The sequence below is a fragment of the Artemia franciscana genome, chromosome 14, assembly GCF_032884065.1.
Source record: "Artemia franciscana chromosome 14, ASM3288406v1, whole genome shotgun sequence".
Classification (NCBI taxonomy): Eukaryota; Metazoa; Arthropoda; class Branchiopoda; order Anostraca; family Artemiidae; genus Artemia; species Artemia franciscana.
Window position 1 is genome coordinate 39442647 of NC_088876.1, and position 21615 is coordinate 39464261.

At 33.2% G+C, this 21615-nt stretch overlaps 1 protein-coding gene across 3 annotated transcripts; it reads right to left on the minus strand.

The window, feature by feature from the left end:
• Window positions 1-1003: 1003 nt before the first annotated feature.
• LOC136035699 (zinc finger protein 271-like) lies at window positions 1004-21121 on the minus strand. Of its 3 annotated transcripts, XM_065717640.1 has the most exons (5): window positions 21052-21121; window positions 13190-13269; window positions 11448-11612; window positions 8935-9093; window positions 1004-4381 (listed from the first exon to the last, which is right to left on the minus strand). In XM_065717640.1, the coding sequence occupies exons 2-5, from the start codon at window positions 13257-13259 to the stop codon at window positions 3498-3500; spliced, it is 1278 nt and encodes a 425-aa protein (XP_065573712.1). In that variant the 5' UTR covers window positions 13260-13269; window positions 21052-21121; the 3' UTR covers window positions 1004-3497. The 3 variants fall into 3 exon arrangements, with proteins under 3 accessions (XP_065573712.1, XP_065573711.1, XP_065573714.1); XM_065717639.1 differs by lacking the exon at window positions 21052-21121 and having other exon boundaries at window positions 13190-20981; XM_065717642.1 differs by lacking the exons at window positions 8935-9093; window positions 21052-21121 and having other exon boundaries at window positions 13190-20987.
• Between the last annotated feature and the right edge of the window lie 494 nt (window positions 21122-21615).

Consider the following 21615-nt stretch of genomic DNA (forward strand, 5'->3'; position numbering starts at 1 on the left):
AGTACGGAAAAAAAAAAATCAAAACTTGTCATTTAGATGGAAACTGGATTAAGTCCTACTTGAATGGAGTAAATGTTAACTTTACCATGCATAAAAAGATACACAAAGGACAACCTGACAGAGAAGCATTTTAATTGGCTACCAATGATTGCAATCACAGCTCTGCTGTTTCTGTCTTTGTTCCAAATTAGTTTAGCTTGCCTAAATGGGTAATATAAGTTAGAAATTCCAACGAAGACAGAAGCATATTTTGAGCTTCTAATCAGTACTACTTCGAACTTATTCTTAGGCATTGGGTTAAGTTCAGTAAAACAAGGCTTAACTTAAAAATGGGTGAATTACATAAGGGTTAAGTCAAAAGAGAGTTGATTTAAATGGGGGTCCAGTTGAATGACGACTTAGTTAAACCGGGTTGAGTTGCAGGGGATCTAGTTGAACGGGGTTCAGTCGAAGGACGACACGCTGCTTGAGTTGCACAGGGGTTTAGCTGCACGAGGATTCAGCTAAATGTCTAGAGTTGAACGTGGGTCAAGTTAAATGAGGATTCAGTTAAATGTGGTTGATTTGTATGGAAGCTCAGTTACATGGTTTCAGATACATGATCACCCATTTTGTCCAAATTATAACGTCATTTGATCACTATCATGTTTTTCTGTGTTCTTTAAATGAATTTGAATGAGACGCCATTTACATGAAAAATGTTTGTTTTTTTTAATAATGGCTCTAAAGTAGTCAGGCGAAGAGTGCACGTCCTTCCCGTGACCAGCCAACATATTGCAATTCCCCATTGGTGGGGCATGTGCTCCACGTTGGGAATCACGGGCCTAGACCATCAAATGTGGCATGATCAATCCAAGCAGCTAAGACAAAGGGTGTTTAAAAAATATCCAAAGCAATAATAAACGATAATGAAGAACAAAGAAATGTGCTGTTAAAAGAAAAGTGAAAATTTCAACGAAACAAAACAGAAACTGAAGAACAAAAAATTATTTAATTACAAGACACATACAACTGGATGTAAAAGTGTCAACATTTTGGATGTGCCCATTTATATAATGTGGGAGGATGGAATTTTTTTGTCTTCATAGAAAACACCAGAAGGGACATGTCTTTTTTCTTTTTTTATCCTGTATTCAAAGATTGTCATATGTTTACTAAAGTTGATTTTTAATTCGCTCTAGCAACTGATCTCGAGAAGATAATCCTAAATTGATGAAACCAATTCAAATTTGGGAATAATGTGCTTTTCAAATTTAACAGACGCCATATTTGTGGCTTACTAGGCTTTGAATAAGTTGAAAATTACATTTTTTTCATCTAAAAAAAAAATTAGAAATGTTATGTAATATACAAAAACTCGTGGCGAAAACGAAAACATTTCCCCCTCCCTCCTTGAGTAAGAAAACAAACAGGCAAATCCTAGCTATACATACTATATACTAGCAGTATATACTATTCTCAGTAAAAAAAATTTCAGTTATTTTTTTTCATAAGATACAAGTGTGATTTGTATGCTAAATACGAAAACCTATGTAAATAGTTGTCCCATTTTGTAAATTTGTTAATGACCAAAGTCCCCTATGGTTGTTAACGAGAAAATAGATGCCATAATCAGCAAAACGACTACTGGACCTCAGAAAATATAATTTGTATTACCCAGTTATGTTGTCTATGGAGTCAGAAGCCCCTATTTTTTTTTCTCTGAAAGGTAAATGTGAAATGTAACGATTAAGATATTTCAATTGAAAAATAAAATGTGACATAGCTATTTTTAAAAATGATATAGAGACTAGATTCATTGATATGAAATTCATGTATTCATGATAATCAGATTCATGATATGAAAAATGTTTGTTTCACAATTTCAGTACAATATATCACAATTTAATCATTTAATCATTTCAGACACATTTTACAATTTAATCATTTCAGACACACCGATTTTATGTTGAAAGATATTAGTAAAATGATGTGCAAACATGCAAATGTGCAGATATATAGCCCAAATTTGTTTCTAAAGTAACGAAGAAATTAACCAAGAAACCGGTTTGTTCTCGAATTTTACGTATTGCAAACTTGAAAGACCGGCGTATAGTATACAAGTACCGGAAATTTTCATGGATAAAGAGCCAGAATTGCTGGTATTTTTCAAAACGATCGCTAGTTAAATTAAGAAAAAACAAGAATTTTCAACTGAAAGTAAGGAGCAACATAAAACTTAAAACGTACAGAAATTATTACGTATATAAAAGGAGTCGTCCCCTCCACTTCGTTTTAAGTTTTGATGTTGCCCAAACCGGTTTCTTCAATAGTTACTTTGTTATTTTAGAAACAAATTTAGGCTTTAGATTTGCAAATTAGGAGGTGGGTAAAGTATAGCGAGTTTGTATGCAAAATGTGTTAAGTACAATTATTCTACATGTTATGAACTAAGAATTGTTATTGACTTCAAACTGTCCAAACACTTTACCTCTCCCCCAAATGTGCAAATATATAGCACAAAGTATATATTTCCCATCTATTCTGTCTAGAGTATGTCTATGCCTAGGGTAAGGTTTTTAAAGTATAACCACAGCCCCTCCCCCCTGCCCATTCAACGAACCAGAGTTTTGAGCTAGTCGAAATGTTAGAACTTTTGGCCAATTTTGGAGAAAAATGAACTGGAATAATGGGTCATAATTTCATCAAATCATCTGGATATTTCTTCACACATCATTTTGTTGCCAAGAAACAAAACAGAACAAATTTGTTTCCAAAGTTCTCACAATAGAATATACAGATTTAGGAGCTTTTGAACCTGATTGTATGGATTAACCAATATTTCTCACTTCTTTATTTTCACAAGATTTTAAAGATTTAATTTTCTAAGTACAAACTTAAACCTACAGAAACCATTACTCACAATGTTTTAGTCCAAAGAATATACAGGAAAACTTTCAAAAAATTGGGAAAACATTAAAAGAAGAATAAAATAGCCTTTACAGGGGTTTTAGCTCAACCAGGCCTACAAATAAAGACTTTACTTGGGGGGGGGGGGGAGAGGAAGTCATAGCCAAATGAAGGAAAAAGTTAAAGCAAACGGCGAAAGAAAAATACATCAAGAAATCAACACAAATATTCCATGAATCAATGGATCCAGAGGATAGGTTAAGAAAATTGGGAAATATATTAAAAGAAGAATAAAATGGACTTTACAGAGATGATTACTCAATAGGCATACATAAACTGGGTTCTTTTTTTGGAGGGGGGATGCATAGCAAAAGGGAATGAAAAAATTAAAACAAAAAGCAAAATAAAGGTTCTAATAGTTCCGGGAATTTCTTTGTTTAGTAAGGTTCCCAGGGATGTAGCCAAATTTGTCCCAACAGCGTTTCTTTTTAGTTTTCTTTTTCTTTTCAATCTTGAACAGAGGATATGTTTAATTTGGCCTAATTGGCAAAATAATACAGGGTTCAGCAAGACCGCAGAAATTGTTATTGTACGAACTTGCCCTTTTTCTAAGAATGGGTTGTTATATGATTATTAAGATTCAATTTAGAAGAATATTTCATCTTGCATATACCACACTGAAACGGTTTCTCCCCAGTGTGCACTCTTTGGTGCTTAGTCAAACTGCTTGAATCAGAAAAAGCTTTCTCACATATATCACACTTATACGGTTTCTCCCCAGTGTGCACTCTTTGGTGCTTAGTCAAACTGCTTGACTTAGAAAAAGTTTTTTCACATATATCACACTTAAACGGTTTCTCACCAGTATGTATTCTTTGGTGATGAATCAAATTGCTTGACTGAGAAAAAGTTTTCTCACATATATCACACTTAAACGGTTTCTCACCAGTATGTAATCTTTGGTGCCTATCCAAACTGCTTGAATCAGAAAAAGTTTTCTCACATATATCACACTTATACGGTTTCTCCCCAGTGTGTACTCTTTGGTGCCTAATGAAGCTGCTTGAATCAGAAAAAGTTTTCTCACATATATCACACTTATACGGTTTCTCCCCAGTGTGCACTCTTTGGTGCTTAGTCAAACTGCTTGACTTAGAAAAAGTTTTTTCACATATATCACACTTAAACGGTTTCTCACCAGTATGTATTCTTTGGTGCGGAATCAAACTGCTTGACTGAGAAAAAGTTTTATCACACGTATCACACTTATACGGTTTCTCACCAGTATGTATTCTTTGGTGCAAAATTAAACTACTTGAATAAGAAAAAGTTTTCTCACAAATGTCACACTTATACGGTTTCTCTGTCAGCTTCTTATGACTTAAGTGACCAGCCTTCTTTGTCAGCTTCTTCACCTTCACAATTGGTTTTGGGCCAAAGAGTTTTGGTTGATCAACACCATCAGAACTGCACACAGTAGAATGAATTATCTCTATAGTAAACAATTATTTTACTAAAATTAAATAAGGTGAAAACGATTCAATAATTAGACATCATAGCAATTACAATGAAAGGCGAACATTCGACAACTGATACCTGTTTGGTATCTAATTGCCAACCAATTTCGAATGAAAAAAAATAATAAAGAACAAAACTTGAAATTAATTTCACTTCATAGACCAATTAGAATTGGAATAATAATACAGAAAATCTTTATCAGCTTTACAACTTGAAAGTCATACGGGATTAAAAAAAATATATAGATTATGATAAATAATTTCCATTTCTACCCCAGTCCCCTAGTTGAACTTACATCCAAATTGTATCATAATTACACTTTGAAAACTAATTTAACAGCAACTTTGCATAAATTAGGAAGGCAATTGTACCAAAAAACTCACAGACAGCCGAAAATAACTATGTAGTTCTATAAATGGAAATCTACAGGGAAAAGCGTCCACCATTACCCCTTTCACCGTGTTTTCCGGACAAAGTTAGGTTTAACAAACTGAAGTTTCGACTAAATAGACGTACAGCTTTCATTTTTAGCCAATAAACATCATTGTAGAGTTGAAATGTATTTTTGGTACTTGTGTATTATTCAGAACACACTCAATAAGTGAAGTTAGGTTCTTTCGTGAAACAAACTACTGCGGATGAAGGATGACAGATTGCCAAAGATTGTCTTTTCCGGTCAACTGTCTAGGGTTAAACGGAAAGCAGCTCGTCCGCGATTGGGGTGGGAGGACCTCATAGAGAGTGAGACTGAGAGAATTTATTTAAAAAACACAAGAAAATACGTAAAAAGAAAAATTTTCCAAAAAGTCTTATGGCTTGTGCGGCCATTCTCGAAACTACAAAACAAATTACTTATCAATGGATTCCCCTAAAAAGCAAAAAAGAAAACATAAAAAAGCAAAAAAAAGTCACCACTTGAGGCCCTGTACTACACTAACCTAATATAACAACACTTTTATCCACTATTTCCCTACTTTATTTATATATAAAAAAAAGAAAATCATAAATCATAAATACCAAAACAATGGTCTCTAAGCAGCCCACAAAAAGTAGGACTATCATAATTAGAACTATATCAAAAGGAAGGGACTCCCTTATAGAAGGAAGAACATGGCGAATCGAGAATGCAGACCTTGTAGACCTTTTAATCGGTTTTCTAATCGCTGACAAATTCCTTGTCTCATATTCAGGCTCATCTCTCAAACACACCAACCAAAAATTCAGGTGCGTGTTCATGCAATATATCAAACATAAATAGAGCCATATAAAAATTAAAAAGACCTGAAACTGGTAAAGTATTAATTTTTGTATAACTATCTCTAACTCATATACGATTATCACAATTAACAAGAACCCGAATCGCCGAATTTTGGAGAACACATAATGACTTCAAATTTGTTCCAAAGGTAGATGACCCCACCGGAAAACAATAGATCAAATAAGGATGGACAATAAAAAATATATCACTCTAAGTATATTAAACAGGAAAATATATTTCAACTTCCTCAGAATCCCTGCATTCCGAGGAAGTTTAGATGATATACATTGTATAAACTTTGAGAAACTAGGAGTCCCATCTATTATTACTCCAAGATATTTCACAGATGGTGCACGCTTCATAAAAAAGACTTAACAGCAGAAAGCATAATAACTGACACCATTTTTTGTTGCCACATTGCACTTTATTTTGGCGCTACCATAGACAAGGTTTGTATAACATTTATATAATAATTTGAATTCAATCGAATAGTTGTGGGCATCAAGTATTGGCTAATTGTAGAAAAAGCCAAGACAGATAGTTCAATTGAGAGAGAGTTCAATTTACAATCCTTATTAGGATTGTATAAAAATTATGTTAGTTCATTTATTAATAGATAGATATGTCTGTCTATTATCCGTCCATGCGTCATACCTAGGGCAGTAGAACTAAGGTAGACAGTCATAGAGCTATGAAAGTCATAGAACTTATAGTTTTCCAAGTGTTTGGTTAAATGGCACGGGTAAACGGTGGGAGTAACTGTGCCTCTTATTGGACCAATACTTCCTTGTTATCTTTTAGCAAGTCACACCTGCCTAGTCTCAGGTAGGTTAACCAAGAATTTAAAATTGATATAGGGCCATTAGATTGCCTGGAATGAGAGGTAAAGGCACGCCTACCTATGGTCATAGGCAGGTTGAACCAAGAATTTAGAATTGACACAGGACCGTTAATTTGCGTGGAATAACATGCAAACAAGCGCCTTAAGTCCAAATTGGGCCATTCTGCAATGAGTTTCAGGCAAGGCGATTCATTCAATTTTTTAAACTTAGACAATTGCAATAATAATAAAAGTTAATATAAACTTGTGTATATATATGATATATATGTTGATGTTATGCTTGTACAATTTACAAAAACTTTTCTGTTTGACAAACTATTTCCTTTTTCAAACTAACTGATGTTAAATTGGTTATTCTGGATGCAGTACCCACACGTAGCAGTTGATGCTCAGATGATGGAGTAGAAATAGAAGTTTCTCTGATCGTTTCAGTTTCTATTGATGAGATACCTCTAGCTTCAACAACAAAAATGTAAAATAAACAAAGAGATAGAAATTAACAAAAGTAGGATTGAATATTCTCAATAATTTACCAATAAATAATGAACCCTAACAATATAAAAAAAACAGACTACAAGCATGAAAAATGACACTAAACATTAGATCTGAATAAATCTAAGCGTTATAGTTTGATGGAACCGTGATAATATAGTGTGATAATAAAAGGTAATTAGATTAATAGAAACCCAATTTTATGATTTGGCACGTTATTCAAAAATATTCATATCCAAATGAGAGCTAATTAATTTATCGAAATAGAAATAACTAGAGCTAACTTATTTATACTTATTGAGAACCAGCCTCTGGGGACTGGAAAGGCATAATAGCAAAGTATCAGCGTTTCTACCTTTGGCTTATTAAAAAAAAAGGTCGTAAAGCTATATAGTTTCAAAATCACCTTTTGAGTTTAAAACTTCGTCTATGCTGCTCTAGTTTCTTAAGGACTCTAGAAAAACTTTCCTGTGGTGTTATAGAGCTAATAAAATCACCCATATTCATAGTAGCGAAGGCACCGTTGCACTAAAATCTAACGTATTTATATCATAAAAGCAGGTATGAGGTTACGACGTTCTTTTTCTTTTTAAACAAGATCCTTTGTCACTAGTCTCTTTGTGATTATTTGTCTGTTTTATAAGCATGGGACTACTCGGATACCAGAGTGGGGTAAAACACACACTTGCAACAACTTATTTTTTGGGGAAAGGGCTAGGATTTGGGGAGCGCAGAAATCAAAACAACATCAAGCTATCAAAATCAACATTTTCACAAATTTTAACCATTATCAAATGTTTTCAATCCCCTTTTGAAATTCACACAAAATAGTTGGTAATAATTTGCAATTTTATATAAAATTTACAATTTCATTTAGTTATGGCTGGTTAAAGTCTATATTATGGGCTCGACCAAGCTCAACTGTTACTTGACTAGCTATGCTGTACCTTATAGCAAAGTACAATAATTTTATTTTGAAAATAATAACAAGAATACAAAACCGAATAAGCACAACTTTCTTACAGTTATAGAGCCGTATTAAGCCAATGACAACCACAATTAAAGTCACACAATATTCCAAACTTAAACGACCTGAAATAACAATCAAAGAAACAAGAAAGGAGGAGACCCAAAACAAATAGGAAACACATACATCTCAAAAGCCATCAAAAGCTCAGACTATCATTTGTGCTTAGGTGGCAACATTTCTTTTTTTGTGTGATGTGTTCTTATTTTTCATTACACCAACTAAAACATAGCAACAAAAATAAAATCTCAAGGCTTTTCAAGTTTAACAAATATTATACTTAAAATATATTAAGTAATTTTAATTTTTATTTTACTTTTTTTTTATCTTGGAAAAAAATAATTCTTTGATTGCCCTTCAAAAGCCCAACAGCATCAACTACTCATTGGTATAAAAAGCAAGGTTACCGTCAGAAGCAGATTCCTTTCTGAGTTTAATGAATGATCACCTTTCCGTGACCTGAATATTTTAACTGACTATTTTATGCCTGACTATTTTAGAAAATGATGGGAATTATGTCTTTTAACTTTATGGATTTTTTGTGAACATAGAACTTAAAACAGAGTTGAACAAATAATAAAACCTGATAAATGATTTTATAACGTCCATGGTGCCCTGGGATGAAGGTAAATCGATTCTATGAGCTCCAGGTTTGTGACTCATATCATGTGGAACCGCAGTTTCGGAGATGTACTATCTATCAGTGTCCTTGCCTGCTACTGGTATCTTCTTTTCTCTTGAAATTTGGCATTAAATATGGCATGTATGGATATAGCATGTAGTAATCAATTTTTCATTGGAATGTGTGGGGTAATGGAAGATAAGTATTTAAGTTGGGTTGGGCGAAGGGTGAATTAGAGAATTTCCCTTTTCAAACTAATTTTAAAACGCTATTATTTTCAAATATACCTTCGTCTTTGCAACCCAAATCCTGTGAGTCCAACACAGATGTTAAATTAAATATTCTGGAAGTATTACTCAAAGGCTGCTGTTGATGTTCACATGATAGAGATGAAATAGAAGTTCCTTTGATCATTTCGACACTGTCTGGTGAAGCATATGCAACTTCTGTAACAAAACAAAGTAAGAGAAAGAAAACAAGCAAAGTATGATCAAACATTCTCAATAAGCAGTACCAAGACATAAAAAACAGACAACAAATGAGAAAAAGAACACAAAATACAAAAATGAACAAAGTAAAGCATGATAATATGATAAATAGAATTTTCACAAACTAGAATTTTATTTGTAGATTAAATTCGGGCACTGAATAAAGTGCAGAATTTGAAGCTTTGAATATGTGTTTTTAAGTATAAATCATTCCAGTGTATTTAGCTAGCTAACACAAAAGCCTTAAGCTTTAGACGCTTCTTAATATAATTCAGAAGTATTACATCGTTAACCGTTTTTTCATTGAAAAAACTTGTTTTTTACTTAATTTCTTTTTTTTCAAATAAAGCTGGTAAAGCTGGCTCACTCTCAATGAAACATTCCCTCCCCTTACAGAAACTCCTCCATGGAAAGTTCCTCCCACAAAAGTGCTACAGTTCCATTTGTGATACACTTGTGTGCTAGTGCATGTAGAGTATAGACACACATTGGTCTGGACCTTAGGGGGAAGACAAGATAAGCTAAATTGGGGGAATAGATCAAACAAACAAACAAAGAAGTGAATATCAAACCCAGTTTCTGTATTTTACAGAGGGGGATTGCTCTGGACCCACTATACCTCATTCTGCTTGTAGTGATGAGAACATGGATGATATGTCTTTTGTATTCAGATTTTTTTGCCAACTGTGTTCTAATCTAGCCTGAATAGGTCAGACTGACTTTTTCTCAACTGGATTGGGAGTGATTTCCTCGTTGTGTATATATCCCCCCCTACTACTTTTCTAAATGGGAAACTGCATTTTCTAAAAATGATAATGCAAGTAAAAATAACGAAAATTTGAGTCACGATACTTTTTACAAGTAAACTCTTTAGGAGACAAGGAAACTTCTAGGAGAGAAAAGCATCTATACTACTCGTTTAACTATCGTTGAATTTAATAAGAATTAAATTCTAAACTAGGGCCCAGGGACTTGTTTTGTACCTGGTTCAGCTGCTTCATGAATGGTAATACTCAGAAATCTGGTATTTCGTTTTCTTTATCTTTTCCTACAAGATAGGGCTATGAAGGGTCAAATAAGCAAATTCTTATTTTAAACCAAAATAGCTTAGGTTCAGTGGAAAAACTACATGGTAGGTATACTTCAGAAGAAACCTGACCTTCCACTTTCTTCTCCTGGTGTCAACACCTGGAGTGCCATCATAAGTTGTCCGCACTGCCAGATTATGCCACTGACATTACTGTGTTTAGGGAGAGTGGCTTAAACGTCTGAAGAAAAATTTCATGTTCCATCATTTTATATTATGAAATATCTTAAAAAAAAAAAAGTTTTTTTTTATATCAAAGATACTATGATAAGAAAAATCTCAAAGCTCATGTGCATGTCATTGCTTTAAGTAGTTTTATTTTTTTCGCACCATTTTTTTCTTACTAATAATATTGTTTTAGACATAACGGAAATATAGTTTTCACTTCTTCCATAGAAAATTCTCTTCCTCTCTGACTTACTCGTATAAATGCTGGACATTCTTTTATAACTGAATATTTATAATAACCATCTCACTATTTAAAATTTTATTTACTTTACTTTTGTTTAAACTGGCTTTTGCTTAAATTGTTTATGGAAGTTTCTACCTACGATATAATCTATATCGTAGATTATCTCTTTAATGATTAATGAGCATATCTCTTTATGATTTGCAAACACCATAAATAGAGTGCTGATTTGCATAATAATTTTGTCTTTCTTTTCAAGAACAGGGGTCTATTTTGGGGGCTTGTTTGACACTGACTGAATTGTTGTGTTTAACACTTAAATTGCTTTGATGAATTTTCCAAAATTCAGAAGGCAAACTGAATCTTACTATAAAAGTTTAGTAATGCTATTCGAAAGCTTTATATAATAATAATAATATATTTTCTGCTGGATTTACAACATTGGAGATAAGCAATCAGAGTGAAAAAAGGATCACAATCATATATAATACTTACTATTTGCTACCACAGTACAAGACGACACTAATGTTCAATTTCACTTTAGAACTTAAGCAAATTCTTTGAACAAAAGTTGTGAATTTTTTATACAGAAATTTGCAAATTCCAAAATTTGCAGGAATTGTTGTCTACAATACATTGCATAATTCGAAGTCCTTTTGACTTCACCAGTTTCAAATCTTAAGATGATGAAGTTCTAGCAAACTCTAATTTGTTCTAGTTTTCCCCAATAAAATATTGAAACTGAATCAAATGAATGGGTAATAAAATATTACCGATATATTTGATTATAAAAAAAAACAAGTACGTGAGATGTACCTTCACTGTCAAAACACATGGAGCCCACTTCCTGGGTGTCAGGTTCAAGCTTACATGGTCCTGAAAAGCCACAACCCACAGGAACATCTTCCCTTTTAGGAGACAAAACATGGGTTGAAAAGTCAAAAAACTCCTCATTGTCACTTGATAAAGCCTCTTTAACTTCTGAAAGAAAGTATAATATAAAAGAGACATCAAACACATTCATCAGAAAAACCTGCAAAACAAGCCCAACTGCTTCCCCTTTTCAACCCATTATCCCAAAATAATGGATAACAATCCTTACAAGGACAAAAATCATACTATCTTTGGCAAATAACCAAAACCAAATCTCAGGATTTAGATTTTAAAAAAGGAATCCTAAAATTCTTCCACAGGTTATGTGGTCTAGAGGCTAATCAGTTGGCTAATTATCTAGAGTAAAAAGAGTTGCAAAACACTTGGTGGCAATGTTGTTTTTTCCTTTTAATGCTAATCCCAGTTTCCATTAGTGTCAGATAATGAAATCGTTCAATTAATTCCATTTTTTGCATCTTCAATTCATTTCTTTTGAATTCCATTTGTTAAAGCTTCCATTTGATTTTGAACAACAAATACATATATAGGAAAGAAAATAGGTACCCCACTTACTATTTGATAGAAACATTGAAAAGTTATAGCTGATCTTATACTTAAAAAAATCTTATATTTTAAAAGAGTTTAAATTGACAGAAAATATAGCCTGAAGGCAAAATCGCAATTATTAGACACATCTACACACACACACACAAAAAAAAAATAATCAGACTTTTTCAGTTCAAACTATCATCAGATTCAATGGGGCTTAAGCTTAAATCTACGATAAGTATTGGTTAAAATCAATAACAAAACTATGTTGTGAAAATAATATTTACAATAAACATAAGAACAATATTTCTTGGAAAATGAAACATGGAATATCTTTAGTAGGCTAACTATTAGATAATCACGCTTAGCTATACTGAACAAATACCACGTATTTATGAAATAAAAAAAAACAGTATTTGCAACATAAGTGAATACGTGCAGTGGAAAAGAGGAAGTTGAATAAACTCTATTCCCCAGAAAAATCGAAAAAAAAATTTGCACCCCTCCTACTCAAGATCTATTTACAGAAATATATAAAACTAGCAAAACCTGGACATCTTTTAATGCATTTGGGCAAATTGACAAAATTGACAAGTAAGGAAAATCTGACTGAATTATGTGTTTTTTGCCAAGGAAATAATAGAAATAATAAACAAGAAGACAAAAATAAACACCACAAAATAAAAATCAATTGTTTGTTGGTTAGGTACCAAGAGGGGTGCTCAGTTACCAAGAGATAATTTGTGTTGCTGCTCCACAAAATAAATTCTTTGGTAGGAATGACTTTTTTTTATTGCAATTATTATTTACGCCTGCAAACAGGAAAGAGTAAACTGTTTCTCTGAATTGAAAACAGGAAAGATTGAACTGCAAAGAGTGAGAGAAATTTGTCAGCCTGGAGACTTGCTGTCTCCCAAACTGGAAAAATTATGGAAAAACTTCTGTGTTATAAAATAGCCTTTTCATTACCCTCAGCTCTTAAGGACTAGATCCAAGCTTTTGCACAGAGTATGCTCTTTCTTTTTGTTATTTTTATTAGGGAGAAGCTTATAAGCAAGAGGAAGAAAGAGAAAATAGTTACTAAAGCAAAACAACTTTGTTTTTATTTGTTACCAAAATTTAATATGATGACTTACCATTTTTAACAACAGAAGTCTCAGGAATGGTGCTAAGTCCAGCCATATTTGGAATTTCAGACAACTCCATAATATTCGCTCTGAAATAAGTTAATGCCACTTATAAAACATACCCTACTATCAATAGAACTTGGAAATGGCACTCCAGTTTTATATTTTGTCTTCAAAAGCTGTAGATTGTTCTGTATTCACTGTGATGGATTTTCAATATGGTATTTTGTTCATTTATTCAAAACTTTAGAAACTTTTCTTTTAAATTATTTTTGTGTCTTCGAAAAGTATGTCTTAAGGTAAAACAAAAATTGTCTTTTATTTTTTGTGTTGTTTTTAGTGCCTTTACTTTTGTTGGAATAATTTCAACTTTTATTTGTAAACACATGTTATTTGTAAACAGCTTAAAGGAGTTTAATGGCCAGGTTTCCACTCAGACAGCATTAACACTACTGATCAACAGAACTATAGCAAGCTAAAGAATTTCGGTTTACTAGAAAAGTGATGCTTTAGAAAAAATCAGAATTAAATTCTGAACTAGGGTCCAGGAACTTGTTTTGTACCTGGTTCATTCACTTTATGCATGAAAAACCTCAAAAATAGGGTGTTTCTTTTTCTCTGCCTGTTCCTACAAGATAATGGTATGAAGATTCAAATCACCAACTTTTTTATTTTAATTTTGAATAAAATTTGTTACTTGTTAATTATCCAGAACACACTTAAGAATTCTGATATGTAAGACTGTCTATATTTGGAGACAATTAGCTTAGGCTAAGTGGAAAAACTACATTGTAGGTTAATGTCAGTTAATATTGAATATAGGGTAAAGGCACCAATGATTTGACTGTGCAATTTTGGAGCCACTGTAAAAAATTTTCTTCAAAACTGGATAACTCTGCTTAGTCATGACTTGGAAAACAATCTCTTGATGCTGTCATTATATTTTGACAATGCAAACATAGACACCATCTCCAACACACCCACATAAGAAGAAAATATTCAATTCTATCAGTTTCCTGTTTTTGACGAAAATGAGCTCCCAATAATTTTTTACCTATGTATTGTTCAATTTGTCATTACTTGTTTTTTTTTTTTTTTTTTGCAAAAAATAAGTTGGGAACAGCACCAATGCATCAAGATACATCTGATCTTCTCTAAAATGTAGCCACATTGGGTTTTTCTTGATAAAATCAAGTTAAAATGGCAAGTAAAATTATATTGACAAAACTATGTTCCAAGTGCTAAAATTCTTGTCTGATGTAGCAGAATACCAGACCAACTAACAATGTTCCTTCAGCCAAATTCTTATGTAGATATTGGCTTTGATTATGAAATTCATTTCTTTTGTAAATATCTTGTTGTAAACCTTGTAAAAATTTTTGACAGACAGCAACAGACCCTATCAAAATATAGGTGGCTCTGTCAAAACTTCACTGAACATGTAAAACAGATGAGAAACAATTGGTGTTGAAATTCAAGGGTCCTCTGATGAAAATTTATGGGTACTTTCTCAACAACAGTAGATTTTGATAATTATTTTTTTAATAATATTTCACATGAAAAAGAAACATTAATTTTTTTGTTTTTTTTTTCAATTGTGGTTTTACTGATTTGCTAGATTTTTCTATCATCTGAGGAACTGCCACTTGGCCTCATACTATGTTCATATTTTTAAGCATTTGATTTGGTTGATCGCAACAACCTAATTCCTTTGTCACTGAATAAATTTGAAGTAGACCATCTCTTTGTAAATTTTATATTTATTTTCTTTAAAATTTATCCCAAGCTGTAAAATACAAAATATTCTCTCTGAACCCCTCCCTAAATAGCATGGAATTCCTCAAGGAACCTTGTTAGAACCACTCTAATGTTTAATATTGATTAATGAAATTGGTAAGATTCTCTCAAATGTGTTAATATGTAGATGACCTAATTATCCTTGATGTATGTCATTGAACTATTAGAAATAACCCTACCCATGTTTTGGACAAAGCAAAGAATTTACACATGAAAGTAAATTTCACTAAGTCAAATAGAAAGAAAATAAACTTCTCAAAATTCTTGAAATCCACTCCTGTTTTCTAAGACCCAATCTCACCCAGTATGCTACTGAAACATGTTAAATTCCTTGGTGTCACAAACTTCAAATAATCTTAAATAGGACATGTATACTTCAAGATTTTGACCTTCCAGACAAAGGATAGTCAAAACTATTTTTTTTTAAGTTGATTAATTTTGATTGGCTTTGAAATGGCCAAATGCTGACAACACTTTCAATATGAACAAAAAAATCTTTGCTGGACATTGAAGCTAAGAAGAAGTGGGCCATTCTAGATAGCATTTATACAGACCTATATCATACTGTTCTATCACACATTAATTATGGAGACCTAGGTCACACTCCATTTGATTATCAAATTTTATCCCTGTACTTGGGCAATTTTTTCAGTTTTTTGCTTCTACTATCCAAATAGTGTTTTACACATTTACTACTGTAATCAAATAAAGTTGAAGAGAAACAAAAATAAAGCAAACAGAATAGACATGTCAAATGCACCAGGATCTACCCACAAGTATTTTGACACATGTCAAATTGGGTTCCAACTTATGTCAAAAACAGGTAACTTTATTGTTCTGTTGAATTTGTAGGTGAAGATGCTCCAACTTCAGAAAATCAGATTTTTGTTCCCTTTTTTGAAAAAACTTCAAACTTTTAATCAAAAAGTTAGATTTGTAGATGTTTTTCCTACATACTGAAACCCTTTTGAAACCAAAAGTCATTAAATTAACCCTTCCAGAGAAAAAGTGTTTTTTTGTTGTTTTTTTTTACAAAAACTGTCAAATCCCTGGTATCTTTACCTTATATAGTTGGTGTTTGTTTAGGTCAGGTTAAATGAGGTATTTAATGTAATGTGTTCTGTGCAGCCTGCTTCAACCCCCTCTACAAAACAATTGTCAATACTATTGCTATTTATAATGGACATACTGTTATTGCAACTGCAGCACACAACTGTAGGAAGAAAATAAGATAAAACAAAACCACTGCTATCAAAGTTGCAAGATGTAAGTCTTTTTATCCTGAGCCTGTATTATTTATGTGTTGCATTCATAGAAGGATTAAGGGAGAATTTTTTTGATATTTTGATCAATACCAGATTCCTTCCACCCCATCCTAGATTTTGAAAGTACCTTTCATGGTAACTATAATGAAACCTCTGCTTTGCACTTTCATTGAAAGCAAAACCTCCATGAAGAAAAACTTTTGTGAAGTGACACCTCTCATTATGCATTTTGGTCTCATGTTTAAAATGGAGAGACTACAATATTCATATTCATCTAATGACACAGTTACCAGATCTTATCATAATAAATCCATGCAGATACAAATTTGACAGTGAAACATCAACTTAGCATTGGATTTTGAATTACATGGTAGATTTTTATCTAAGTTATACCATATACTAAGGGGGACAGGATTAGGAGCACAGGAATCTTTATCATTAATAGGTAAATATTTTAAATGCCTGTTACCAGTATATAATATATAATATAAGCATGATATAGTATATAATATATTTCACTATTATTATTATTGGACACTGTTATATTTGGAAGCCTCTTTGTCGAAATGAGTTTCGTGTAGTTTATTGATTTGACACTATCTAATGTGTTTTTTTTTTCCAGCAAGACATTTCTCAAAGGCAAAAAAAGATAGTTGCAAAAAAAAGGCAAAACCAGCTTATAATACAGACTAGTGAAAATTGTACCAGCAAGTTTATAACCAAAAAGTAAATTTTTCCTAAACTGACCAGTCTTCCATTGTTGTAATTTATTTATTGTAATTTATTTATATAGCCTAGCCTATATATTCATGTATGTGAATTTCCTTAGGTAATTGTATGATATACCCACTACTGTTCAATTTGTTCATGCATTGACACACTATAAACCAGTTTCTTTGGCTAGTTTCTTTTACCTTAGCATGAAACAAGACAAAGAGAAGTAACAGAATAGATGGGAAATATACAGTTTGAGATATATGGGGAGTGGGGGTAAAGTATTTGGACAGCAGTAAGTAAAAAAAAATCTTACTTCATAATATGCAGAATAATTGTAGCTAACACATTTTGCATGCAAAATTACCCACTGCACTTTACCCCTCTCCTCCACTTAATGTGTAAATATCTACCCATATTTGGTTCCTATGCAATATATATTTACATACTTAGGTGTACTTTATTAGGATTCACTTCTTGAGTGGTAGTGGGTATGTCATACAAATACCTTTCATTTTTAAGTATGTAAACCATTTGTTGGTTTAAATTGGTTACATACAAAAGAAAATTAGTTTAATAATTGGTTACAGTTAAAATATTGATTGACTTTCGAAAATGCTGCTAGTGTCTTCAACAAGCTGATAAAAACTTGATGAAAACAAAAGTCAAAATTGCAAGCTTTAACATGTTCATGAGACAACTAATTTGAAAATTCTCTAACCACCAGCATTCAGGTTTTGCTTCCAGAATCTAATCAATTCTTTTCTTCCAAGAATGTCTTCTTGTCTTCCTAATCAATTATTGTCTTCCTATAATTGTCTAATGATATCAAAAATATTGGGGGGAGTTGGGTACCTTGAACCAGGGGCATATCACCCATTTCATGTTGCTGAAATTCCTCCTCCCTTTTACCCAATATTGGCATCAAGTCTCTCTATGTTCTGAGGTACTTTTGTTCAGTTTGGATCAGGACATAAAGTAACAATTTTGTTTTTCACTTGCTGTTTACTTTTCTGGGGAAGAATTTGTTAGATCCCGCTGATTATTGCATATCAAATGAACTGATATCTTGGCTTTAAGATTGTGGTTTGCGATTTATGTTCTATTAAATACTTTTTTAGTTAGCCCTTTTTTAAGAATTATTATGCCATGGGGGATTGATGAGCCTCTTGCCATGGGCAACAATGAACCAGTGGTTGATCATGCTCCATAGCTTACTTAGTACTTTGACAGGCCTACCTTTTACTTATATGCCTATAAGCTTACCTTTTACTTACTCTTCTTAATTATTGTTTTTTTTAGATGATTGAAAAATTTGTGTCATATTTTCAATTGTTGATTATACAATGAGAAATCCTACAAGGAAAACCACTAAAGGCTTGACTCCTGTAAATGTGATGAAGAAGGCTGTCCTAGAAGTTGTTGAAGGAGCAAAACTACAAGAAACAGCTTATTTGTACTGCATAACTCATTCTACTCTCTTACAGTACCATAACAGACACAACAAGGATGAACATGATTTCTGCCCAGACTAAGGAAAAACCAACAGGATATTCACCAGAGAACAAGATGGCTTGCTCAGCAAGTACCTGGTAACAGCATCAGGGTGTGACAAAAAGACAAGCAAGGAGGCTAGGTTTTGAGTATGCTTCCTCTATTGGAGCAACAGTGCCCAAAACATGGAAGGAAAACAAGCTTGCTGGAATTGACTGGCTTCAGAAAACAAAACATTGAGATTTCCCTTAGAAAGCCTGAGCCTACCAGCCTAGCAAGGGCTACCAGTTTTAGTAAGCAGACTGTGATGGAGTTTTTCCAAAACTTGAGATCTGTTTACCAGAAGAAAACATTTGAGCCACACAAAATTTGAAACATGGATGAGACCAATGTTACAACAGTTCACATTTCTCCCAAAGTTTTTGCAAGTAAGGGAGCAAAGCAGGTAGAACAGACTACCTCAGATGAAGATGGGCCTCTGGTAACAGTCATCACTGCAGTCAATGTACCCAGGACTTTCATCCCCCCTATGCTGGTGTTCCTGCAGGCTAAATTTAGGCCAATTATGCTAACTGGAGCCCCAACTGTGTTGATTGGCACAATAAATCCCAGTGGCTTATTTTTTACATTCCTGGACCACCTCAAGAAGTTCTTGGGTTGTAGCAAAGAGAAGGAGATTTTGCTAGCTATAGACAACCATGACTCCTATATTTTGCTTTCTTCTCGTCAGTTTGCCAAAGACACTGGCATAGTTTTACTCACTATCCCCCCCACACAAGCAACAAACTTCAACCATTAGATGTTTCAGTCTTTTATTCATTCAAAGCAGCTTATAACAGGGCCTGCAACTGTTGGATAATAAACAATCATGGAAAAGTAATTTATATTTACATCATTGCTAAGATTGTAGGAACTACTTTCCCAAAAGCATTTCAACCCATAAACATCAAGAGTGGTTTCCAGAAGACAGGGATCTGGCCTTTCAGCCTGCAAGTGTTCTCTAAAGATTCTTTTCTGGCAGCCCACATGACAGACAGGGATGACCCTTCTTGAAGTGAGTCAGCAACCCTTTCTGCTGATCCTTTGTAGGAAGAAGGAATTTCTGAATCACAAGATGCTTCAATGTCCTCTGTAAATTTTAGCAGTGGAAGAGCTACTCTGTTGACTCCTCAAGACTTTGTCCTCATCCTAAAGCTCCTCCTAGGAAAAATGCCCCTTGGAAGGGTTGCAAGAGAGTTGAGTTGACTGTGTTAACTGATATTCCTATTAAAAATTGGCTTATGGCAAACTTGATTGAAAGGGAGAAGAAAAAGAGCAAAATAAACAACAAGCATCAGCAAATGTGAAAAAGCTAGGAAAAGCAAATGCAGGAAGTAAGAAAATGAGCAAATCTAGTGATCCTGCTGATTGCTCATTTAAAGGTTTTAGCAAAAGCACAAAAAGTTCTATCTTACATGTCCAATAGCAGATCAGAGGAAGGGGATGAACCAGAATATTGTGGAAGCAAAGATAGTCTTACAATGGATTTCAAAGAAGAAGGCATTGGCAGCTTGCAAAATACTGAGACAGAGGTGGGAGACTATGTGCTTGTTGCAGCTCAGAAAAAATCACTGGTGGTGCATTTTGTTGCTGAGATATTGCTCATTCACAGTTTAGAAATTGAAGTGAAGTTCTGGAAGCATTTGGGCAATGAGAAATATATTCCTACAGATAAGGTGTCATTTGTTATGAAGCCTGATGTGGTACTTTGCCTCCTCAAACCATTTCCTGTTGGTGCAACATCCTGCCAATCAGGGAACTTTGCTTTTCTTATAAACCTTGCATCATTTTCACTTAAATAAGATTTTTTTTTTTATGTTTTATGCTTTTTATAGCTGATTTTTTATAACTTTGTACCTTTATATAAAATCAATCAATAAAAAGATAAATAATACTGGTTCATCATACCCCATGGGAGGAGGTGCATTATTTAGTCTCTGACTTAGATCTCTTTTAAAAGTCTCATTTTTAAAGTCTCTGACTTTAGTTCTGAAAAAACAAATTCAATTATTTAGAGTAGAATTTTAAGCTATATTAATTGGTATTTTCTCAGTTTAGGAAACATGTCTGCACATTTGCTTTGATGCTTGGTATTGAGCAAAGCTGTGAAGCTGAAATTGGTTTTATTGTGCTTCATTTAAGAAGAAAATCAATTTTGCAAGGTTTCACTTAGATAAAATAATTTTTTTTTAAAGTAATCAAAGATCACTACCCACTAGAGGGAGGCGTGGAGGTAGGTATCTACTTCAAATTACCTTCCTAGGAATCTCTACTTTGGTCAGTAGACCCATCCCTGAAAGTTTCACTTTCTTAACCTACCCCCTTTCCTTGATATCAAAAAGTAGCCAAATTATAATTTTATCACTAGCGTTTTCAGAGAGCTTGTTTGAAATGATTATAAAAAGTGCACAACAATAGGGAGAAGCAACAAAACTTCTGACTGGAGGCAAAATAAGTCCTTGGCTGTTTAAATATAAAAATATATAAGAATACATTCTAGGCTAAATTCAAATCAAAACATAAATCGATGAGCAGAAAATAAAATCCTAGAAGTTATCCTACCAATAAAGTACTAATCCTACATGACTTTCATTAAATCATTTCTTCTCTGATATCAGAAATCACATTCGTCGAAATCCCTTCAAATGTCGAAAAGAAATCTTTGTTTTCAAATTTAGCCGCAGTTGCTGTAGATGGCTTATTGCTCCGATGGAAAACACACTATAGTTAACCAAATCATAAGCAGCGCAATAGCACTGCCTAAGTAAAAAGTGATGGGGGCACAATATATTTTTTCTGACCAAAGCACTACTTACAGAAGGAGCTTACAGAAACAGAAAAGAGATAACAAGATTGGAGCATAAAAGTTCTAGTGTTTTTTTTAAGAGTCAAATGGATTGAAGTGCAAGTAAAACCCCACCTCCATCAATTATCCGAACACATCACATCAAAATTTTGAGACAGCCATTTTGTCTAGTAGAGTTGAAAATTCCAGTAATTACATGTTCGGAGATGCCCCCTAGCCCTCACACCAAACGTTAGAAGTTGTGTTAGTTATTTATTCTAAACCTGTAATTTATTTTTAGAAGGGGTGGTTTTAAAAGCTTTGGAGACGTCTGATTTGAT